The 22,112-nt window shown below is 30.9% G+C and overlaps 2 protein-coding genes across 2 annotated transcripts; both read right to left on the reverse strand.

The window, feature by feature from the left end:
• Nucleotides 1-2,062: 2,062 nt before the first annotated feature.
• Nucleotides 2,063-5,741, reverse strand: LOC130932356 (uncharacterized). The gene is made up of 6 exons (XM_057861685.1): nt 4,616-5,741; nt 3,463-4,498; nt 3,047-3,373; nt 2,863-2,959; nt 2,537-2,779; nt 2,063-2,452 (listed from the first exon to the last, which is right to left on the reverse strand). The coding sequence occupies exons 1-6, from the start codon at nt 5,739-5,741 to the stop codon at nt 2,063-2,065; spliced, it is 3,219 nt and encodes a 1,072-aa protein (XP_057717668.1).
• A 2,005-nt stretch (nt 5,742-7,746) lies between these two features.
• On the reverse strand, nt 7,747-8,604 carry LOC130932371 (uric acid degradation bifunctional protein TTL-like). The gene is made up of 3 exons (XM_057861691.1): nt 8,278-8,604; nt 8,081-8,182; nt 7,747-8,007 (listed from the first exon to the last, which is right to left on the reverse strand). Exons 1-3 carry the CDS (start codon nt 8,602-8,604, stop codon nt 7,747-7,749), a joined length of 690 nt encoding a protein of 229 aa, XP_057717674.1.
• Between the last annotated feature and the right edge of the window lie 13,508 nt (nt 8,605-22,112).

Here is a 22,112-nt window from a genome sequence, read left to right on the forward strand (position 1 = left end):
ATCTGATCCCATCTTTGAATTGAAATTGGACACAGCGTTGCTCTACGGGCCATTAAACCCAGAAACCGTACCAATAAATTTGCGCCATTATCTCGACCTTGTCCATGGCCATCAAGTTCCATCATGACTTTTTCTTCCTTTTTCAAATACCAAACTTGAATGGCACTCATTTTGCGAGCTGTAATTTCTCCGGTAGAAGTGTCTATAAACGAATGCAACATTGAATAAAAGAAATAAATCAAAGATTAGAACATAAAAAAATCACGTAAAAATTTGAAATTATATCTACCTTTGACATTCACAACTAAAGGGTCGTTATGATCTTTTTTAGTGAGTGCAGTCACTGTATCACGCTCATTCGTCATGTCTATACCCAAAGATCCAGCATCCCCTTGGTCGAGATTTATTTCATCCAAACCCTCTGCAAATTCTTCATTGCTATTGATATTTTGTGGTTGTCGAAGTTCTGCTAGAAGGGTCTCTCCTGAACTATTACGTTTTTGCTTCATGAGAAAATCTGCCAAAACAAACTAACAAATAACACTAAAATGAAAAAAAAAAATTGTTCGGTATTTTTTATTTGGAGAATGTTGTCATATGAGACGACTCATGTAACGTGTTAAAGGAAGTACCTTCACGTGCTATAGAGTAACAGATTCAAAATAAGACGTGAACAGAGTGATGGGTGGTTATCTTAAGTTTCCGCCAAAGGGTATATTAAAAATTAAGCGCACTTTGAAATTTTAAATCTTGAATATTCAGAATAGTCATGGTTGTTGTTGCCGTCTTTTTACCTTTTTTTTTAATTTTGAAAATCTTTTTTTAATTCTATTTTTTATTATCTATTAAATAAATCTTATATTAATTTATTTCTAATACAATAGTTATTTATTTATTTATTTTTTAACGGTCAAATACGATTAGAAATTTAATTTTTAATTTTTAATCTATATATTTTTATCTTTAATTTTTGTAATAATATTAAATAACGTAAAAATCATTTTAATAAATATATAACCCTCACAATTTCTCACTACATGTGAATGATGATTCAAACGATGCACTATAATTTAATTATTTTCCTATTTTGCACGAAACAATAGTAAGAGTTATACATTAACTCGGTTTTGTAAATATTTTTACCTAAAAAATTTAATATTTGTTAAATTTTAATTACTAAGTCCATATTTAAAATTTAATTTTATAAGAAAAATTATAAAATTTATTTAATAAATTTTACACATTCGTTTATGTTACTACTTAATAAAATTAAGAACTTTTATAGAAGTGAGTACATAATCATTAATTTATTAGTATTAATTTTCTTACAAGTAAGATTGACAACTTAATTCAGATATGAATTCATGTCGATCTTGAATTTTAAATTAAACTAGTTCATTATTTTGTATTTTGTGAATCAATTTATTAGAAAGGTGATGAATCAATTTTTGCTTGATCCCTTTATATATTTTGTGCTTCTTTTCTTGTTTTTGTTTTGAGTTCAGAGTGAAAAGAGTGATTAAAAAAAAAACTAAGAAAAATTAATATTTTAGTTAAAAAAAATTAGACAATACTTAGAATGGAAAGTTTATTAAACCTTTAAAAAATCTCATATTAAGGGTAATTTTTAGTGTTTATTTTTTAATTTATTTTTTAATCTAAGTCGTCAATGATAAATTTTTCAAAGAATTAATAAAAAAAGATGTCTTCTATAATTTAAGTTGTTACTAACAGATTTTTCATAAGTTTAATAAAATAAATAGCTAATTATCCTCTTATCTTTAGTTTTTGTATTGTCTTTTATTATATTTCTCATAACTTTAGTCAAAAGTAATTATTCAATATTTAATATTATCTTCTAGCATTAGATACTTTAATATTAGTGCATACTATATTACTCACTATCACTATAAATCAACCTTAAACGTATAAAACCATCAAAGCTAATAGTTGTTAAATAATAAAATTAAATTATCTCATATTATTGTTATAAAAACATCTAGATCAAAGTCAATTCTCGAGACCTCGAGAAACTCTAGAGTAACAAATTATCTAGAATGCATCAAATATTGTCTAAATTATCTATTTCATCATCATCATCGCAGTCATTATCATCATTTTCGTCAACATGCATTTCATCCTGATCTGCTTCATCAATCTCGTCCCTCGTCAATTGAAACTCTTTAAGATTCTCTACTTGTTGCTCACAAAATGGTATGCCTTCCACCAAAGATTCATCTAATTCCTCCTCATTCAAATCCCCCATATCATATAAATCTCTGGGTTTCATATGACAAACAGAACACCAACCTTCATCAACTGGATCATCAACATAGTAAACCATTCTTGCATCTGTTGCAAGAATAAATGGCTCATCTGTTTCATTATCACCGGTGTGTATCAAGTTAGAAAAATTTACACTTGTAATCCCAAATTGATCTATCTTGATTCCCTTGTTAAGTGTGGTATCAACCCAAATACATTTGAATAACACAACCCCCAGTTTGCCAAAGTAGTCTAACTATATCATATCTACCACTTTACCATAGTATGTGTTGTCGCTTGCTACTATAATAGGGTTCCTGCCATTTGAAACACTATTAGTAATAGCAGACATAACCACGCCACAATTTTGTGTTTTAAGGCCTTGATCTTTCTTCATTGTATGAAACTTGAACCCATGAACATTAAACTCCTCAAACCTCTTCACAATATCATTAGGCCCTTCTGCAAGCCACTTGATTTCGGGAGTGATATCTGGATCATTGTGTTTTGCAACCTACATGTGTTAATAGATTAGAAATATGTGATCCTAAATTCTATTTTGGAACAAACAAGTTTTACAAAATGTAACTAACTCACATAATCCCTAAACCACTCATGGAATTTGGCATGGATGTATTCTTCAACGAGCTTGGTTGCATTTTTTCTACCACGGTATATTCTGGCAATCTCACATCTACATTTTCTGGTAAAGTAGATTACAGTTATGTAATAGTTATAGAAAATAATTGAAATCTAAGTTAGAAATAACAACATAACTCACTCGCGAAACTTGTCCACCAGTGAACAATTTGTCAACACATAACGATGGGCCTGCAATTTCTCTGTTGGTGTTAACGAACAAATCTTATGAGCTCCACGAGATATTCCTAAGGCTGGAAAAATCTTAGATAAGACAGTAGAGCAACTACTAGAAGTGTTTTCATTTTGGTCATCGTTGCGCCTTGGTCGGTTGAACCTTGTCTCAATATTACCATCCTCCAAATATCTAGAGCAGAAAGTTAGACATTCCTCTATTATGTAACCTTCAGCTATGCACCCTTCCGGTGCAGCCTTGTTACGGACATAAGATTTTAAATGTCCCAGGGCCCTAATAACAAAAAGAGAAAATTAGTTATCCATAAAAATATATCGTAACAAATAGATTCAATTAAAATTTGTTAGAGTGCCAAAATTTACCTTTCAACAGGATACATCCATCTATACTGCACTGGACCTGCAATCATTGCTTCCTCTACCAGATGAATAACTAGATGAACCATAATAGTGAAAAATGCTGGAGGAAATATCATTTCCATGTGACAAAGCGTCAAAACAATTCGTTGTTGTAGTCTTTCTAAATTCTCTAGTGATAATGATTTGCCTGAGACTTCTCTAAAATAGTTGCACAGCTCGATAAGCACAGATATAACCTCCTTCGGCAAGGATCTTCTAAGTGCAATTGGCAAGATATGTTCTAGAAGAATGTGTGAATCATGGCTCTTTAGACCGCTTACCTTTCGTTTTTTAATATCGACACATCTAGAAATATTTGAAGAGTAACCATCTGAAAAAGAGACACTCTTTAGAACACCTAGAAAAATATCCTTGTCAATATTTTTCATTCTAAAGCATGAGGCAGGGTACTTGGAAGAATTAGGATATGGATGGAGTTGTTCTCTGATTCCCATCAACTGCAAGTCCTTACGAGCTTGCAAGTTGTCTTTAGTCCTTTGTTTGTCATCAAGTATAGTAAAAAGCACATTATCACACACATTTTTCTCTATGTGCATCATGTCAAGACAATGACGAACAAGATTATCCTTCCAATATGGTAAATCCCAGAAAATACTCCTCTTTTTCCATTGTAGTGGGATGTTGCCATCGTTGAGTGCATCTTGAGGTCTTTTTCGACTACTCTCAATTTGGGACAAAATCCTTCTGCCTGATAACGTCGGAGGTGGGCCTCTTAGTTCTGTATGGCCATCAAAAGAGTGTTTATTGTGCCTATACTCATGATCATCGGGTAACCATCGACGATGTCCCATAAAGCAATACTTCATGCCAAACTTCAACCTTCTGGAGACTGTATCGAAGTTACATGATGGACAAGCGAGGCTCGTATGTGTATTCCACCCAGACAGATTATCAAGACCTGGAAAATCACTAATAGTCCAAAATAGTGCAGCATGCATACGAAAATTGTTACCATCAACAGAATCGTAGACATCAACACCTTTTCATAATTCGTTCAACTCACAAATAAGTGGTTGCAAAAAAATATCAATATTATTTCCAGGCATCTTTGGACCAGAAATTATCATAGACATTATAAGGGAAGTTTGCTTCATACAATACCATGGAGGATAGTTGTATATATATAGCATCACTGGCCAAATGCTAATGTTTGAACTGAGAGTCCCGAATGGATTGAAGCCATCGGTTGCTAAAGCGAGCCTTATGTTACGAGGATCTTTAGCAAATTCTGGATGTAATAAATCAAAATCTTTCCATGCCTTGCTATCTCTAGGATGCTTTAACTTTCCATCTGAATTAGGAAACTCCGAATGCCAGCGCATTAGTCTTGCTGTCTTAGAGGACATGTATAACCTTCTTAATCTAGGAGTAAGAGGAAAGTACCTCAACACCTTTGCTGGTATCTTTTTCTTTTGATCTTGACTTGTTTCCACAACTTCCGTATTGCTGCTGGTGTTCTCTTCAACTTTATATCGAGATGCGTTACAAACCACACATTTATTTTTTTTCTCATTGTCTTTTCCCCAAAAGAGCATACAGTTATTTGGACATGCATGAATTTTCTCGTATCCCAAACCTAACAATTTAATCATTTTTTTGGCTTCATAAAATGAAGTGGGCAAGTTAGCATGGGAAAAAGCATTGTTGAGAAGATCGACTATCATGGAGAATGTCTTGTCAGTAGCACCGCACAACACCTTGATATGATACAACTCAACAATAAATGATAACTTGGTATATTTTGCGCACCCAGGATATAATTTACGATTTCCATCTTTTAGCAACTCTGTAATTCTTCTTGAATCCTCGTTAGTGTCATTTTCCGACGGCATTGGAACGGAATCAGTTCTCGAAGCAAAGGGCTCATCATCATCACCTTCATAGTTGATATCATCTATACCGAAAACATCAGTCAACATATCATGCAGTGGTGGTTTTTCAACAGGTTCTGTCTGATTATGACCCAATAGTTCTTCTTCCGGCTGGAGTATAGTTTCTCCATGCATATACCAAGAAGTATACTTTTCTGGAAATCCTTTTTGTAGTAAATGAGTTAATACTTCAATTCTCGTCCCCATATTGTTGAACCCACATTTGATGCATGGACATATAATTTTTCCATTTATAGCAGCTCTAGCAAAGGCAAACTCTAAAAATTCTTCAACCCCGCATTTATACTCTGTTGATGTAATTGATTTATGAATCCAACTCTTATCAATCATAATTGAATGACTCTGTTTAAATAATAATGTACCAAAATATAAGTATATGAAAGGCATAACAATGAATTATACAAAAAAATCAGCATATCATGTATTAGTTCCTAATTAATATACACAACAAATTACAGAAATGTATTGACATAAAGTGTAAAAGGAGGTGTTACTGAACTAACCTAAACAGATCGTCAAACTAATATTAATATTACTCACTAATTAGCTATAGAGTAAGTAAAATTATATTATAGAATCTCACAATTTGCATCGCAACAAAAAAATGAACCTTGTCCTCAATAATCAATTATGCATAATAAGTTTAAAAATTATTACGGTAGAAAATCATAAAACAAATAAGTTTATATAATATTTGAGTAAAAATATACAAAAAAAATTTCTATATAAAAAGGAATAAGTAATGGATAACGATATGGTCTTGTTAACACGGTGCATAACTTACTCTAAAAAAATTGTAAATAGATATTTTTTAATATATTTTAAACATTTTAAAAGTTGTTATATATAATATGTTATATAGTTTTTTTTTAAATATGTTATACATGTTATATATGAAAGAAAAAGTTAGGCAATATAAACACCATAAAATTTATCTGAAGTGATAGCATGATTTATTTAAAAGTATATCAAATTATGTTTAATGCACAATGGTATTGTGTAAGGGCATTTGAGGTTGCGAGTTCAAGTCTCCTATCTTTGGTAAAAAAAAAAAAGAAGGGTATTTGAGGTTGTAAAAAAGTCTAACAAATATTTATAATGAGTATGCACAGATACACTTTAGTTTGACCATGGAGGGGTATGGCCCCAAAATTTTTTATAAAATTATTTATTAGTAGTTATGGAAACTAAAATTTTATTAAAATTCTCAACACTGAGTACCATTACATAATATTTTATAATTTTTATTTGTAAATATTTATTTTTTATGATATTAGTAATAAAAAATAATTTTTATTTATAAATTTTATTTTTATATAAAACTTTTATCATGATTTTTATCTTAAAATTGTTGGTCTCCTCAAACTTTTTCAGTCAATCTCGGGTTACTGTGAGTACGGTCATATATTTCCGAAAATCAAATATAATAAAGAGAGTAGTGGTGCACAAGGAATAAAAAATCAAATATAAGAAAATATAACCTTCAAGATAATTGGAATCTCAAAAAGTTGATTAAGATTGGCTCCACACTTTATTTGTCTTCTTTAATTTGACCTTCAGTGTCCTACAAGAGAGAACAGGCTATCTATGAATCCAAAAATATATAAAGTATACTTAAATCATATGAAGTAAGGTATAATGTTGTGAAATAATTTACCTTTATCTCTAGTCTCGATAAGAACATACAAATGAATGAGAATGAGTATTAGTTCTTATATAATGTTTGATATGAAGCATATTTATAGGAATTAGTTAAACAAAGGGTTAGGAATTAGTTAAGCATATTTGAACTATCTTATCAATTGGTCGTTGTTTTTATCATTTTCTGTTACTTTTATCCTTTTTTATAACAAATTTTAAATTCAAAATCTTAAAAGATTCAATTTAAATATTCTTAAATATTGATACTTGATTTAATTAAATACATATTATTAATTGGAATAAAACTTATTTTATTTTTAAGCCTCTGAATTTCACTTTTTTTTGAAATAAATGTTAATTTGATTTAATGTTCATTCCTTCTGTATTGTGTGTCTGTTTATCTAATATTATTATAGTAATTTTATTTCAATTAGCTTGTTTAAATAGCAATAATCATGCTAATTGGACACATTAGTATATAAAAATTTTAGAGGACGAGAATGCTATTTTTGAAAGAATATTAACTCTTACAATGGAAAATTTACTTTTCAGATGAGTCATAATAATCAATTACGTAGACAGATATGTTCAATTGAAACCGAAAAATAACATTAAACAAAGATACTAAGCCTAGATAGAACTGGAATTTAACAGAATAGTTATGTTCAACAAAAGTAAAACAAACAAAAATACATCAAACATAGTATTCTCCTGGATACCATATTTCACAAAATTGTCTAGCTTTGTCACGCGCAATAGGATCCAAATCATCTATAGGATACGGCTTTTTGTTCAGATCAAAGTCTTTTACAGCAGTTTGGATTATTGGCGATTCAGTTGTAGAGCGAACATATCCTCTCTTTTGAAAAAACTTTGCAATATGTCGTTCTATGATATTGAATTGCTTTCGACATGCCCAATGGAACTCACATGCCGGCTTGTTTTTAACACTCATCTGCAAAGAAAATGTAATGATTCAAATTCAGCTATTTATATTGTTTGCCAAATAAATTATTTTTTAAAATTACCTTCAAATCCATTAGTATAACATCAGTATCCCAATCAGAATCTTTCTTAAAGTATGGAAAACCGAACCTTACCAGATACTGCATGCTCAATGCATATATCTCCTACAAGTTTCAAATGAATCATAATCCAGGAAACATTTAAAGGATTATTTTTAATTAAATAACAAAACGCAAAAAGAATGGCAAACGTGGCAAACCTTAAGAGTAGAATCCATACTAGTGGATGAAGCACTATCGTAGGATTCTCGATAGAAGGGTGCTTTTTCAGAGATATTCGTGTGAGCATTGAGAGCCACCAACCAGGAATGGATATTGATCTTATTAAACCAAACCTTAGAGGCAACATCGAGTGCGTGTTGCAACGAGGAGAAAGGAGAGGCAGAAGCCATTTCCTTAGCGAATTTGATGCTTCCACAGCATTCAAGAAACTCACTTTCTTCCATAGCAATCCAATTTGAAGATTTGCTGCAAGATTGTGGGATTTGGGGCAATGATGTATGAACATGCTCAGATAGAATTGCCATCTTTGATCACCTGAATATTACGAAATACACTATGAATAAAAAAACAAAAGTAGATATTGCATTTTCAATGTGTTTGAACATTAAAAATTGAATATGCAAATTAAAGGTTGTCGTTTATTTTTTTTATATGTAATTATTCAAGTTTTAAATACTATATGTAGTTTTTATCACTTTAATTAAAATTTGACGTTATTTTCACATAAAACTAGCCTCAACCAGCAAGCATGCACTATAATCTTCAACAAATATAAAATGACCATCATAACGGTAGGAAAAAAACATAAGTAATAGATAAATTAATACTATATATTTTCACAAAAAACATGAAGAAAAAGATATCGTAGTAACATATCATATCTTTCTTTTCATTAATGTAAAAGAACTAAATAACAAAAACCTAACAAGAGCAAACACCCAATAACCTAATAACAACAAATAACTCAGAAACAACAATTACAAAAATAACGAGAAGTATAAGAAAAAAATTTAGTATAATTATTGCAGAAATTGTATTTACACAATATAAATAAACATGATATTCACAAAAATATAAATAAACATGATACTCACAGAAATTAAAAGAGGATAAGAAAGGATAATAGTTAAGTGTTACCTGATAAAAGATTTTCCCAATTCTCTGGCAGTGTGATTTTGTGCTGCACCAAATTAATTAGAGGGAACAGTTAAAAACTTTTAACCAAAATAGAGGGAAGATATTTAAGTAAAAAATGGGAGAAAATGGTGGGAACGATACCAAAAATATTCATCGCGCCCAACTTTGCTACGGTGGGTGTTGTTGGTGGGAAATCAAAATTCCGAAGATGTGAAAGCCTTATACAATTCTTGCCACGAAAATATGAGTTTGTCATAAATCTCCGTCCAATTTGTGCAATAATTTTGTATCAGTAATATTATTGCGTGGCTAAAGACCGTACCTTTTAGAAGCCCAGCCACTAAGAAAGTCACACACATTTTCCTGAAGCAATGCATGTCCTGAGTGTCGTTGAAGGAAGATAACCAAACTCAAAGAATCATCGAAATCTGAAGAAGATGGATTCAAAAAAAAGGGGGTTGAAGCTAAGCAGAAGGAGAAGGATTCCCAATACCTTCGATTTAGGGATTTATTAGAGTTTTTTTCTCCTTTTACGTTTTAACTTTTATCTATAATATATTTTAAAATATTTTATTTTAAAATGATATTCATTTATTTTCATTTAATGATTAAATCCAATTAAGAATTTGATTTGTTAGTTTGAGCTTGTATATTTTTTATTTTTTTTTGTTACAATAATATAAAGTAAAATGTAATTAATATTATAAATAAAAATTTAAAATAAAATAAAAATAATTAAATTATTTATTATTAACTAATGAAATAAAAAATTATGTGAAACAAATGTGACCTAATAAAACGAAGGATATTATGAATAAAAAAGTGATTCATTAAAATAAAAATAATATAATAAAAAATTAGTACTAAATATTAATTACTTGCTATTGTATTTGACAAATTTAATTTATCTTTACATACTAACATAGTAAAACATACAGTAAAATTAATATTTATCTACAATAATAATTATAAAAGAAATAATTAATAGTATATTCTAATTAAATAATAGTATAAATAAAAAACTTAATTTATAATTTCATAAAATAATTTTTTAAAAAATAATTATACATATAATAAGAGTACAGTACTCACAAATATATGTAGTGAGTACTAAATTATATAAATAAAAAACTAATTTTTTTACTTATCTTCAATTATTTAAATTTAACAAATAATAAAATAATTTATTTTTTGTAAAAAATTTACTGAAAATTTTTTTTTACTTAAAAATTACTAATTTTTTATTACCTATCCAAATTATTTTATCTTAGTTAGATAAATTTTATCTTTATAATTAACTTAATTATTAGAATATAACTTTTATTTTTATAATTATTTATTTTATCTATTTTTTTTTTATTTTTTAAATTTAATTTCATAAATATGTGTTGATGTTAGGATATTTAAAAAAAATATTATAAATTGATCATGGAAAACAAGCAGAAACAAGTAAGGGAAGAGGTTATAATTTGATTTTTATTTTTAGGAGAAGAGAAAAAACACTTTTACTAAAATAATGAGGAATATAAACTTTAAATTGAAAGGCTACGATAAATATTGTTTGTGGCAAAATGTTAAATTTTAGCCACTGTGACAATGTTTCGTGCTAAATATAAGACACGTTCATTTATTTTTATCACGTTTCAGTGTTCGTAGTTAAAATTTAGTGGTTAGACTCCGTTTTTGTGGTAGTGATAGAGGTTCTCATGTATACATATATATAGAGTAGTCTAGCTATATTACTAGATAAGCATGGCCAGAATTTCACTTTAATGTCACACCCACTATCTTCTAAAAGCTAAGCTGCTTAAGAATTCGGCTCCATAACAGATAATGTCGGAAAAGCTAACTTATCTGCTGCCAACTTTTTGAAAGATACATGTAACTTTCTGTTCTTCTTGGTGTGCCCAAGGGTAGGGTATGTCTTGTAATTAAACATGTATAATTCATTCTCTCAATATATCATGCTTAGAAGGATGCTAACAATACAAAATTATTTCTGTATTTTCAACATAGTATTCGTTGAATTAAAGAATATTTTGATGTTCAAATTAGTTCAAAGAATATATTTTTTTTAAAAGTTTTTAACGTACAAGTTTTTTTTTTTTTTTTTTTTTTTAACATGTCTTTATAGTTTAGATTTGACGGAATTATAATGATCATGATCAGATCAAGTACTATTTTACATGTTGTCCATTAAATCAAATTTTACAATTTAGATCTTGTTCACAGTTGGAACGTAAAATGGTATATTAGAATATCACATACTTGGTTAAACTTTATAAATAAATATTTGATAAATCTCATCTTTTGAATAATTTAACATTAAATAAAAAGATTGTCCCTGTATTCAAATAAAATATGAGATAAATTTGTGAAAAATGTTAGAAGTTAATACTTTGGTTGTAAAAATTAACTTGCATTGGTCGAACAGTCAACTCATTTGTCTGCTTAAGTAAAGCAGCGTTTGTTTTCAAGAACAGAATAGGACAAGACACTGAAAACATGACACGACAAGATACTGATGGACAGAAACACCAAATTTTGTGTTCTTGTATTCTGTTTGGTGATAAATTAGAACAAATTATGAAAATCTAATTTATTCTCTTTTTTTTTCATTCAAAAAATTTGAGATGAAAAATATAATTATGAAAAATTAACAAGAATAATGAAACAAAAAATAAAAAATAAGTTATGTCTCTTGTTAGTGTCTCTGTGTCCTTCTTATCAGGATAGACATAAAATACACTAATTCAATGTCTCTGAACACATTGTCTCTGTCCATGTCTCCTCTACTAAACACGATCATGTATCTTTGTGTCATTGTTTCAGTGTCCTGTCTCTATAAACAAACATAGTCTAAATGTCAATATTCAAACTAGGAGATACAGTGGACAGCTAGAAATATATTTTCGGTGAAAAATTAAAATTAGTTATTAGTGTTAGTCATTTTTTTTAATCTATTTAATTTATTGTAATGCATGTGTAATGAAATACGGTGATGTAGTACAAATACATGGTACAAGTTGGGTATTTGATAATGGAAGGAATTATAATCATTTGGGATATTTAATCAGTTTTCTTTATTTGTAACGAAAGTGCAAACATTTTAAATAAGCAGCTTAGCGAATCGTTCAATCTGCAAGTTTATTGACTATTTCATCGACTTTACTATTGTTCAATGTTGGATTTAAATACTGAAAAATACTATATACTAAAAGTATTCGAGTTATGACACACTTGCTTGCATATGAACTATATATATTTGACAAGAAAAATATTAATTGGTAATTAAATAAATATGTGGCAGAATTATGAGAGAATGAAGTTGTAGGTCCCTTGAAGAGATGGGTATCTTTAAGATTTGTCACAACTTTAATAAGCACATTTTTAAACCCGGCTTTTATGGGGTTACACGAATCTTATTTGTAGCAACTTGAATTGAAAGGAGGATTAGGTGGTGTGGTTAAAGTGTATTACGTAGGCACGGCATGCTTTCTTTTCTTTTCAATATAAATATAAGGCATGGGTATGTATGTAAGGGGAATTGAAGTGTGACTCATTTTCAAGTCAGTTTTGTTAATTTGTGCTAGAAAGTTAGATAAAAAGCTTGTATGTAAAGGTATGAAGGGAAGAGAAGAGTGATGATAATTAATACAAGTGCTTGAGCGTGAACAACATTAGATAGTTAGTGGAGAAAAAGTAACCTTTTTCATCTGGCTTCATCCTAGTGGGATTTTCTATAGTTAGTAACACTTTAAGGATTCCATGTAATCGAAAAGTTTAAAGTAAAGAAGATGCCTTCTTCATTCAAACTAAAGCTACTTTTTATTTGTTTATTTTTTGAGGTGGGAATTTGACGTCTTCTCCTCATACATACCCTATAGAAAGAAATTAATGGAGTTAGTATAGTGCAGTATATAACAATTAAAATGGAATATCTATTTATATATGGGGCGGTGCCTCCTCTCATCATAAGGACCTAGCTATCTATCTAGCCTTTTATCATTTCCTCTTCATACGTATATAAATAGAGAGAGCAATTATTACTTAAAATAATTATTAAAACATCAGATATGCCCCACACCCAACAATAATATTAATAAGTACCTAGTAAATTTGTTTTTAATCTTATAGTATAAATGAAAAAGGTCCCAGGTAGTTGGTGTTATTGTTCATGAAAGAGTAACAAGTAATTTTACTCTATTTATTGTTCAAATTATGGGAGGATGGAGTAACAATATAATAAACAAAGGATCCCGCTAGGGAGATAATGGACTATTTGTATAATGTGTACAATAGTTATTGAGTTATGAAATGAACATCTCCTATACTATTTAGAATAACCATCTGAGTACAAGGGATAATAAACATCTTCTCGAAAAATTAGTTTAATTTTTGGATTCACCAAAAATCGAACTCTTGACATTTCGGATCTAACGCTTTAATACCATGTCATGATACCACTCATCCCAAAAGTTTCAGCTGATGGGAAAATGTAACACTAATAATTATATCTCTAATAATCCATAAACCTCTATTGTACACATTGTATAAATATTTCATTGGCTCCTCATACTTTCCCATAAACAAAACATCATATTCAAACTCTTTTTTTTTTTGGCTTTTGAAAAGGAAATGATGGTACAATTCTTCTACTGTAAAAAGGGGGAACCAACGGTCTTCTTTTGCTTGATTGGTGCTCTTGTGCCGACTGATATTTTTTCATCTCTTGATAAAGCAATAGCACTTTCTTTTATTCTAATCTAAACTTAGAAAAAAAAAAAGGAAAAAGAGGGAGGAGGCATGAAAGTCTACTTGCTTTGAGTGCAAGAAGCTACCAAAAAAGCTTTTAAGAGGAGATGGTTCTTATTTCTTTCCTTCCCAATTGTGAGTGAGTGACTTTGCTGTTTTATGTGTTTGCTTAAAGTTTGACCTTGATGACATGATTATCGCCTACCCTTTTTATATATAAACATGCTAAGGTGGGGTTTGGCTTGCAATATTGAAAAAGTGTGTTTTATGGGACCTTTTGCCTCATTATATTCCATCAATTAGCCTTTGCAATTACACCTTTTCTCTGTCACTTATTATTTTTCACATTCATTTCTTTTTTAACTTGTTGCAAATCTGCTTTTCTTCCTTCTTTTTCTTAATCTGATGAAGGATGATGTAATGCAATCAAGAGTGATATATGGAAATCATTAACATGTTGAACATTTTACAAGTACATACAAAATTATGCCAAAATATATAATAACAATAATAGTAACACCTACATATATAATTTATGTTTGAATTACAGTTAGATAGTTAAGTAAAAATAATAATTGAAGATAAGATAATACATATATATATATCTATATACAATTTGAATATTTAAATTATTTTCTTACTATATATATGTATCCTTTGAGGATTGAGAATACAGAGAAAGAAAAGGATCCTTGGAATGGAATCAAAGGGGCCAAGGGTGATGTAGGTATTGTTTAGTTGGAGAAAAGAAAATGGGTGTGTCTTGGAATGAATGATAGTTTTGTGTATTATTGGTGGGGATATGGGAATGAGGGTTGAAAAGGCAGGGGCCAAGGGAGAAGGTGGTAGTGGGTTATGCCTTTTCTCCTCTCAAGTAACCAACTAAGAAGCAACAACACCTTTTCACAATCATAACTCTTTACAGAAAGAGAGAGATTAGATAGATCCAAGTAACTTGAATTCAATCTGAGAGAGAGGGAAATTTAACAAGTAAAATTATGGTAAAGGAAGGGGGAAAAGTATTGAATCAAGTGTCTTGGTTAGCCTCATCAACTCACCCAAAGTCTTTTCAAATGAGGAAAAAAATAAAGTCTTTTCAGCGTATGAGGTGCTTCTGCGCAATCATATGACATATTTGGATGGAGAGAAACAAGAAAATATTTCAGAATTAAACCACAGGTGTAGAAGAAATTATCCATATAGCCATGCTCAGTTACAACAAGTGAGGAGGTGACAATTCCAAATGTTATTGATGGCTATGCCGGAGATGACATGCAATTTTACTTTATTTTTATTGTTGGCTTCTTTTGAGTTAATTCTTTTTGTGTTGTTTGATGTTGAATGCTCCACCTAGTGTGTTGAGTTCCTTTAGTTTCAAAAAAAAAATTACTACATCATATATAATAATTAATTTTGTTTGAATGTCAAAGGTTTTATAAATGGTGAAAATTCAGGTCTAGTCTAATTAATTTTATGTGAAGTTGATTACTGAAAATCGTTAAATAATAATTTAGTCAAATTTGTCAAATCATTTAACGACTTTTAGATATTAACTTCACATGAAGTTAACTATACATGAGTTTCTACTTTTATAAAATAACTATATAATTTTTCTAAACACTATACTCTTATTAGATTAAAAGAGGGAAAAAAACAAAAGAATATTTATCATTTTATTTGTAACGTTCTAGAGGCAACACATAGTCAATTTCATGTATGAAATAAATAAATAAATAAATGGAGAAAGGAGGAAAGAAATTCGGCCATGGGCCACCATGCATATGCTTCACTTGTTGATTGCTTTTAAATTCTTTTTTCCCATTTTGACCCAATAAATTTTGCATTCAAAATCAATTGATTAAGGTGCCCAAATTGCATAATAAGGACAAAACATTATTTCTGGTACAATCTCTCAGCCTTGTCCCCTCACATTATTCTCTATTTTCTCTTCCCATCTCAACTCGATTCACTTTTTAATTAATTAAGTTCGTCCTTCCCTCTATAATATTTTTTTATTTCCTTAATCTAGTACTACTACACATGAATAATACGTGAGATACTTCCTCATTATTTTGAAACCAACTCGTTCGTATTCGTTACGTTGCACATATAATAAGCAATGTTGTCAATTACTACAGCTCCTAATTAATCCGTTTTTTATATAAGAAAAGTGACAAGAATATATTTATATTCACATATTCACATCTTCAACTTTCTTTTCGAAATAATTTTGTGCTTAATTATTAATTGATGAAATTATGGGCTGTTGACGGATGAAAGAATAAAATTTTAACATGTATTTTGAAAGAGAACCAAAAAAAAAAAGAAAAAGTATAGGGTACTAACATATTATCTGTTAATTTCTGCCAACTCTTATTTATATTTGTGTTTCATGGAAGTGTGTTCGTAGATGTGTCTAATAATTAATATATTTTAAATATATATATAAAGAGACACATCCAGAAAATATATCTATAAAGACACTTCTATTAAACACAGATATAAAAAAGACATTTTTATTAGACACATCCATGAACACACTTCCATGAAACACAATTATAAATAAGAGTTGGCAGAAGTTGGCAGATATGCTGTTAGTAACGTAGCGGAACCGAAAAAAAAATAATAATAATCTTTTACTTAGAGAAAAATTATTTGAGCTATATGAATATATAAAAGTGGAAACTCAAGTACAGTCGACTTCACATGCGTTGATAATTGAGAGCCGTTAGATGATTTGATTGATTTAACTAAATTTTTATCTAACGACTCTCGACTATTAACCTTTATGTGAAGTCGACTGCTCCTAAGTTTTCACCGTACATAGATGTAATAAAGTAGCGTTTGCGCGTATTTTGAAAAGATGCATGCTAGTATTTTTCCATTAGAGGGTGATGAATAGTGATGATGTTTGCGTAGATCCATCCATAAAATGATGAGTTAGGCGAAATTTAGTTTTTTGATGATGAGGGCATGCAATGAATGACGCAAAGAACCTATTCTTGATGCCTTTTGATGACTTCTCTAAAGTTGAAGGTTGAAACTTGAAACAGAGCATACAGCACTCCCATTTTCGATTCTTTTTACACTCTCTCTCTCTCTCTCACATGGTGTTGTGGTCAAAACTCAAAACCATTGACCTTTTCTCTTTATGTGACTTATGTGCATGCTTTTCTTGACCTTCCAACTTCAAACCCTGATCTCATCACACCACTCACACTCTTTTAGTTTTATTTCTTCCTCACCCATTTGCATATGCTTTGTATCAATTGGGTTCATTAATTTGGACCCTTTTCTAGAGCTCTTCATGCTTAATTAATTGGTGCGTTTCACAACTAATTAAGATTATAAAATTTGAGTAAATTTTAATTTAGTCTTTTAGATTTATGTAATTATCTTTTTTGGTCTTTGAAATTCAAAATTTTTTATAATAGTCTTTTTCGGATACCAATTTAGTCCCTTAAATTTTTTTGGCAACGAATCAACTAATGAAGTGTTGAGGTGACAAAATCTTGCCATGCTGGAGTTCTACTAATCAAATATTGTCATGTCACTTAATTGTTAAAAAATTTGGCAAAATTTTGCCACTTAAATACTCTGTTTGATGATTTATTGTAAAAAAAAGGTTGAAAAAATTAAATTAGTATTAGAATCTAAAGATTACTATGAAAAAATTTAAATTTTGAGGACTAAAATAAATAATTGTACGAATTTTAAGAATCAATTTATTCTACTAAATATATATTAAAATAGTAAATAACATAGTAATTAGTAAAGTAATATAATTGAATTAAAACCAAAAGCTCAACTTTTCATTTTCATTTTTCTTAGGTTTATCGAATTTTGACTTTGATGAGGAGGAGGAGAGGGGAAGAAGATAAATTCTCTGGATTCCAAACAGCCTGTTTTCATATTTATGTATCGAAATTAAATAAAAAAGTAGATAAAAGAAATAAAAATAAAATAGCAAATATCATCTTATATGTATCCAACCCAAACACTGAATGGGATGATATGCATCACACTTCAGACCAAAGCACAGAACGAGGAACATGCTCGTTTGGTTTATTTTATTGACTTTTTCTTTTTCTTAGGATATAAATGTCGTGCCGCATTTTATATATTTTCATAGACGGCGAGAATTGATGAACTCAACAAAGGCAATTGGTGTATTCTAGTTTGAAAAGAGTTAGTTTATCTGTCACTCTGGTGAATACATATTTATTAAAAAGTCTATTATATAGTAAAATATGATAAAAAATACTAGTTATAGACTAAATCATAATTTTATTAATTTCAACAATACAGTTTAATCATAATTCATTAGTTGAACTTATTACTTATAGACTAAATGTAATATTTTCAGATAAAAATAATATTATAAATTATTAAATAATTTAATATATTTAATTGAATTATCTAACATTTTCAGTATCATTTGCTGTTATTTAATTTAAGGAATGCATGTTGCCAAATATCCTTCTTGAAAGGCTTTGAAATGCAAGACCCCTTGCCATGTGTCAGAAGATATCATCCCCTAATTGCCTATCTAGCAAGGTAAAAAAGAAGAAATGAAATATAATTAGTTATTGCGCTTTTTATTTTTGTTATTGGATTTAAATCTCAAATTTGAATTTTTTTATTTTAAAATTTTTAAATATATAAATTTGATCTTCAAATTTATATTTTAATATTAAAAAAATTTAAATTTACAAATTAGACTCTTTGATTTATTTTATGATAGAGAAAAAATTACTTTAATTTTAATTTGTGCACTATAAAATTTGACTCTTAGATTTTTTTATTTTTTTAATTTTAAAGGTCTGATTTTTTTAAAAAATTAAATTCATATAAAAACACACACTAATTATCTGTTACGGTGAATTAAACACAATCTTTTTATATAAAAAAATTAGCCTAATTATTGCAGATTGTAATTATTTATCATAGACTATAAAAATGATTTAAGCACAAACCATATTTCTCCAGGGTGGATCTAGAGAGGATGAGTAGTGATCTCGGCCTCTCAAAATTTTTAAAAACTATATTTATATATAAGATATGTATTTAAAAAAATAAAAAATATTATATAATTTAATATTTTTATATGTATTATTTTTTGTTATATGATAAATTTGTGTTTTAATTAATTGTTTAATTCACTAGTATTTTCACTTAACTAATTTAATATCATACCATCAAATCTTTGTAACTTTTAAATTAGTTTTTATATAATAATCTCTATATTTATTTTAAAAAAATTATTTGTTTATTTTATATTAATATATTTAAAATTTATATTATTATATTAATAATAACTTACATAGTTATATTTTGGTAATTACATTATGTACTTTAGATATTCTTTTTTTTATAAAAAATACTTATTTTTCTTTTAAATTTACGTTGTTGAAAGAAAAATTTCTATAAAAATATCTTATATCTTGTATTCTATAAAGGTATTGTGTCTTTCAAATAATTAATAATTTATTATTTATTTTCAAATTTTCAAATTTTTTGAAAGAATTAATTTTAATTAATAAGATATGTGATATTTTTAACTAAACACGCTATAAATTATTGGTATTTTATAATTTTATAATGTACTATTGATATTATTATATTTTTTTAGGGCAAAAAACCTTAATAAGCCACAATAAGAATGGTGTAACGTAAATACGCCAAACTGAAAATCGTTTCAGCAATAAGCCAGACGCTATTTTTATGTAATTCGAACCAGGGTGGTTCGAATTAGGGAAGTGGAGATTTCAATGTAATTCGAACCAAGGTGGTTCGAACTCCAATCCCATGTAATTCGAACTAGGCTAGTTCGAACTATAGCCAAGTGTGCAACGCATGTAATTCGAACCAAGGTGGTTCGAATTACCCTTGGAGCGCTCCTTCATAAATCGAACCAAGGTGGTTCGAATTAAGGGTGATTCGGCTATATAAGGAGTTCGAATCACCCTCATTCGAACTATTATTCCTCCCCCCTACCCCCAAAATCTCAGAGAAAACGACCCAGATTCTCTCCGAGGAAGACCTGAACGGAATACTCTGCTCATGGGGGACGATCCGGCACGGTTATATCGCTTGGACGGAGTCGCTCATATAGCCGGGGTCATCAACGAGGAGGTTAGTACAGAAATATTTTTGATTTTAGCGGTATTTGTGCCTTAGTGGTTTTGCATGTGGGTTAGATGGTGGTTTATGTTAGTGGTTTATGTAGGTGGTTTATATTAGTGGTTTAAGTTAGCGGTTTAAGTTAGTGGTTTATGCTAGTGGTTTAAGTTAGTGGTTTCTGTTGGTGGTTTATGTTAGCGATTTTTTCGAGTGGTTTATGCAAGCGGTTTATGTTAGTGGTTTAGGGTAGGTGATTTTCGTTAGTGGTTTTATGTTGGTGATTTGTTTGACTTTTTTTATGGTAGTTGTTTTACCCTAGCTCTTTTACATAGTTAAGCTGTTTCTTGTTAGTGGATCTCGTTAGGCTGGTTTATTTTAGCGGTTTAGTTGTGGGGTCTATGGATTTGTTTTCCAGTTGCTTATCTTTCATGTAATGTTATGCGGTTTTATTTAGCAGAATGGTATGTTGATGATTTATCGTGCTGCTTATGGTTGTGGTTGGTTTTTAAGCTGGTTCTAACTATGCGGTTCATTTTGTGCGCAGCCCCAGCGATGCATTAGGAGCATGCGTCGGCAGCAGGGCATGCGACTTGATGACAGATACGTTCCGTACTTGCAGATGTCAGGTCTATACCATCTTGCAAGGCTGAACGACCGATGGTTCCGGCTAGACGAGGCCCTTGTCAGTGCATTCGTAGAGCGATGGCGTCCCGAGACGCACACGTTCCATATGCCGTTTGGAGAGTGCACGATCACACTCCAGGACGTGGCATACCAGCTGGGTTTGCCAGTGGACGGCCGTTACGTGAGCGGGTGCTTGTCAGAGTTCCATATATACATCGAGGGTGGCCGTCCAGCCTGGGTCTGGTTCCAGGAGTTGCTCGGAGTTATACCTCTCCCAGTCAGGTTCAGAAGTACGCAGTGAACTGCAGCTGGTTTCAGGAGACTTTCGGTGAGTGCCCTGAGGATGCAGATGATGAGACTGTGCGCCGATATGCCCGTGCGTACATCATGTGTGTGGGCACGCAGCTGTTTGCGGACAAGTCAGGGAACCGGATTCACATCAGATGGCTTCCGTACGTAGCGAGGCTGGAGGAGCTGGGTACCTACAGCTGGGGTTCTGCCGCACTGGCTTGGTTGTACCGGTGCATGTGCCGAGTGGCGAACAGACATGTCGTCAAGTTAGCGGGCCCGCTTCAGCTACTTCAGTCTTGGATCTTTTGGCGCTTTCCTCGGTTTAGGCCTGCAGGATATGAGGAGTTGAGCTGGCCGTTGGCCTCGAGGTACTATACTAGGCCTTCTCTATTTCAATTTGAATACATAACTGCGTATTCATTAATATTCTATTGCATAATTTGAACACATATTTCAGTAGATGTAACACATGTGTATGGTGCAGATGGTCAGGTTACAACCCTTCCGAGAGCGAGAAGGGTCCTAGAGTGCAGATGTGGAGGCTCAGGATAGACCGGTTACAGGACAGGGAGGTGAGTATGCTAGTTAACAAGTGTCCTTTTAGAATCAAGCTTTTCTAGTTGTGTGCTACAGTTGCCCTGACAAGGGTGAGTTCCTTTTGCAGTTTATATGGATGCCGTACAGCAGTCCCGATGTACTTCAGGTTGTGCATCCAGAGGTTTTGGAGCCTCGGCATATGGCGTTGTGGCGTTCTGTCACCGCGCTGATCTACTTTGCTGTGATAGAATGGCATCAGATAGATCGTGTTCTTCCGCGGTTTGGTGGGGTACAGCCCCCTCCGCATCCCGCCCTGAACATTGACTTTTTGATGTCCAAGGACGGTAGAGGCGGCGATCGATGGTTCCCGTCTACTTTGCAGAAGTGGCATCTCCTTGGGACTCTCGTCAGGACTGTGTGCTGAGGTTCAACGTTGTTGCCGACCCCGGACAGTCGCATGCGTTCCTTGATTGGTGGAGTCAGCATGGGAAGAGGTTCTTGTCTCCGGAGACGCAGTTGGGGGATCCTAGAGCAGTTCCGATTCCAACTGAGGCCTCACAGCGGG

This window comes from Arachis stenosperma, chromosome 1 (assembly GCF_014773155.1).
Source record: "Arachis stenosperma cultivar V10309 chromosome 1, arast.V10309.gnm1.PFL2, whole genome shotgun sequence".
Classification (NCBI taxonomy): Eukaryota; Viridiplantae; Streptophyta; class Magnoliopsida; order Fabales; family Fabaceae; genus Arachis; species Arachis stenosperma.